We start from the raw sequence: 3,464 nt of genomic DNA, 5'->3' as shown, positions 1-3,464 counted from the left end.
TCCTCTCTCTGCAATGTCTTCCATTGTTGTTGTAAAAAAAAAAGGTTCTCACCTGTGGTCTTTTCATAGTGCTTACATCATGATTGAAGTGTTAACAATTAACCACTGAGGTGTTTGGCCAGGTGGCACATGTAATTGGCCAATTAGCTCATGTAGTGTCATTTTGAATGGCAGTGTTTTGAAATGGCAAACATGTGACTTTATGTCAGATTGTTGTGTCTTATGCAGAGAACTGTATTTAGTGAATTTAAAAAGTGCTATTTTGAAATGCAAAATGTGTGTAAAACAGAAAAGGTGTTTAGACTTTTGGAGACTTGAGAAGAAGTTTTGCTCTCTGTGTGTCAGTTTAAATAATTGTGCTGTGCATGTCATTTTAGTGTGTTAGCAATTGGAAAAAACTGTAACTGCCTTTGATATCCCACAATCCTGTGCTTTCCATTCTGTGACAGTTGAGCTAGAAAAATAAAGATGGCGTCCGAAAGTTGCATTTGCTGCTCAGTTTTTGTACAAATGTACGATTTTGATCAACATATTTCAATTTTGATATAATTTCTATTGAGAAATTACTTCTGTAGTAATTACAGTTTTTCTCTATCGATTTGGTACATTTCTCCAAACTCAGGTAACAGCTCTCAAAACAGTTAACACAGCAAACTAAACACACTCTTATGCTGGCGAAACCGTTAAGTATTCACTGCACAATGAAACACAGCATTTTATTCTAGTAATGCATTTATTAAAATTCAATATTAACATCAAAACTAAAAGTGTGTTCTCTGTTGATTTTATAACAAATTCAGCTGAAGATACACAAAGAAATAAATGAAAATACATGTTTTTCATTAAGTTCTTTAATGAGGAGTTCAGGTGTATAACAATAAGTTGTCACCCCACACACACAAATATATATATATATATATATATATAATGCAAATAAGTGCATAGGTATATAAAAAATAAAGTGATATGTACTGCATTCATTGAATCAATTATTTTATTGATCATGCCTCTCAATTACATCTGGCCAGAGAATTTCATCAACATCACAGAAAATATTTTCACGAGTCATGCATCGTGGGAAAAAACGTCTTGAATGCTGTATCCATCCTTGACATGCTTGTGCCCCAATATCTCCACAGGCTTCTTCCATCGCTTGAAGAAGACTTACTTGGTTGTAAGGGTTGCGATCATGTACTTTCCATCTCCAAGAGGAGAAGAATTCCTCAATTGGATTCAGGAAAGGAGAATATGGTGGAAGAAACACCATCCTGAATTGTGGGTGATTCTCAAACCACTCTCGCACTAGTGCTGAATGGTGGAATTGGACATTGTCCCAAACAACTACAAAATTCCGCACCATTTGCTCCTGATCACCCTGCGGAAAGAGGATTTCATTGAGGAGGTTTAAAAAATGTAGGAGCCTTGCTGTGTTGTATGGTCCCAAGACAGCATTGTGTGCCACAACACCAGTTGTAGAAATTGCTGCACAGAGAGTGATGTTGCCTCCTCGTTGTCCAGGGACATTGACTGTAGCACGATGGCCAATCACATTTCTCCCTCTTCTCTTTTTTTGAAGATTGAAGCCTGCTTCATCAATATACAGGTACTCATAATGAGTTGCGCTGCTATCCAACTCCAAGATTCTCTAGTAAAAAGAACACAAGGTAAAATATAGTAAATTTGTGTTTTACAGTAATGGGATTGATTGCAGTCAATACTACTGTAAAATTGTTGCTGAAGTTTGAGTTCACACTTTGAAGCAGCAGTATACATAGATATGCCTAAATCTTTTCACATATAGTAGCATGGAATAGTTTATGGACACATACTTAAAATTCAGGAAAAATATATCTTTGAGTTGACAGTAAAATTGCAGTAATTGGGTTGCACATACTTGAACAAACTGGAATCGCAACTCCTTCACTCTAACAGAGTTCCTCTCAAAGGGCACTTTGTATACTTGCTTCATTCGGATAGCATTTCTTCTTAGAACACGGTCAATTGTGGAGAGACTGCATTGGTGGATATTGTGGAACAGTTGATTGTCCTGTGTTATTCTTTGCTGAATTTCTTTGAGGCGGAGGGTGTTGTTCTGGACCACCATGTCAACAATGGCATGCTCTTGTTCAACTGAAAAAAGTCTTGTTCGTCCACCTGAATGTTCTCTAACTTCAATTCTGAAAAAGGTTTGGACAAGCAGGAACATTTACTGTAGAGATCTAGACCTATGTCAAACAAGACTACATGGACTCTCATTGTAAAAGTAGAATGATATAGTTACTTACCGGTTTTCCCTCTGAAATGTACGGATAATTGAAGCCACTGTGGATCTGTTTATATTGGGCTGAACTCTCTGGCCAGCTTCTCTCAGTGAGAGACCATGATTTATGACATGGTCAATAAGTGTGGCTCTGATTTCATTTGAAACACGTGTGTACCCTACCCTCATTCTACCTCTCCTCCCTCCTCGTACACCTTGGCCTCCTCTTCCTCTTTGCCCTCCTCTTCCTCCCTGTCCACCTCTTCTTATATTTTCTCTTTCCACTATACCATTGCCCTCCAATCTATCCATCTCTTCAATCTGTTCTCCTCTTCCTACATCCTCAGCTCTTATCGCTCTTCCTCCTACATCTTCAGCTCTTCCTCCTACATCTTCATCTCTTCTTTCTCTTTCTCTTTCTCCTCTTTCTCTATCTCCTCTTCCTCTTCCTCTTCTCCCTCTACCCTGGCCACCACCTCTCACTCTTAAACCTCTTCTGTTTCCACTGCTCATACTTCTTTTTTTTGTCTTACTGTATCTCCTCATTTGTCTTCTTTGTTCTTCTTCTCTTCCCCTTTTGTAGTTGTTGTAATTACGTAAGACAGCTGTGTGAACAATTAGAAAATTGGCTTTTTCTGTGTTGAGTGGATTACTAACTCATCAGATAACAATTTGGCGTTAATTGAAGACACAAGGTGTGCAACTGACTATTTTACAATTCACAGAGTTTTGTTTGTTGTGTTTTGAAAATGGTACAAAAATGCTTGTGATCTTTGTGAAGAACAATGAAAAAGTTACAAATGTTTTTCCTGATATATTAAAGATTTGGTTGGCTGTATGAACTGCTGTGATAAAATTTGGGATTTTTGTGCACAGTGTTTTGAAAAAAATATGCTTTTGATTTGTGATTTGTATTAAATGAAGGAGAATTTACTATCTGTTTAGGACAATTACAAAGTGTACTGATCACTGTGTTAAGTGTTTTGAGAGCTGTTACCTGAGTTTGGAGAAATGTACCAAATCGATTGAGAAAAACTGTAAATATTTGTTTAGTTCTCACCAAAGCTCGCGCTATATTGCTGTAGATCATTAATCTGTTACACTGCCTCAGAAGTCTGTCTGAAATAAATTTCGTGAGGTACCTTCATGCACAAATGCTGCCATACAAGTCATTCTCTTATCTAGCGAGGCAGCAAGACAGCTA

General features: G+C 37.4%; 1 protein-coding gene across 1 annotated transcript; it reads right to left on the bottom strand.

Annotated features, from left to right (window-relative positions):
* Positions 1-994: 994 nt before the first annotated feature.
* LOC137004934 (uncharacterized) lies at positions 995-2,773 on the bottom strand. Its single transcript, XM_067365662.1, has 3 exons — positions 2,286-2,773; positions 1,895-2,177; positions 995-1,645 (listed from the first exon to the last, which is right to left on the bottom strand). Exons 1-3 carry the CDS (start codon positions 2,771-2,773, stop codon positions 995-997), a joined length of 1,422 nt encoding a protein of 473 aa, XP_067221763.1.
* Between the last annotated feature and the right edge of the window lie 691 nt (positions 2,774-3,464).

The sequence above is a fragment of the Chanodichthys erythropterus genome, chromosome 3 (genome assembly GCF_024489055.1).
Source record: "Chanodichthys erythropterus isolate Z2021 chromosome 3, ASM2448905v1, whole genome shotgun sequence".
NCBI classification, from domain to species: Eukaryota; Metazoa; Chordata; class Actinopteri; order Cypriniformes; family Xenocyprididae; genus Chanodichthys; species Chanodichthys erythropterus.
This window is presented reverse-complemented; position numbering and strand designations above follow the sequence as displayed.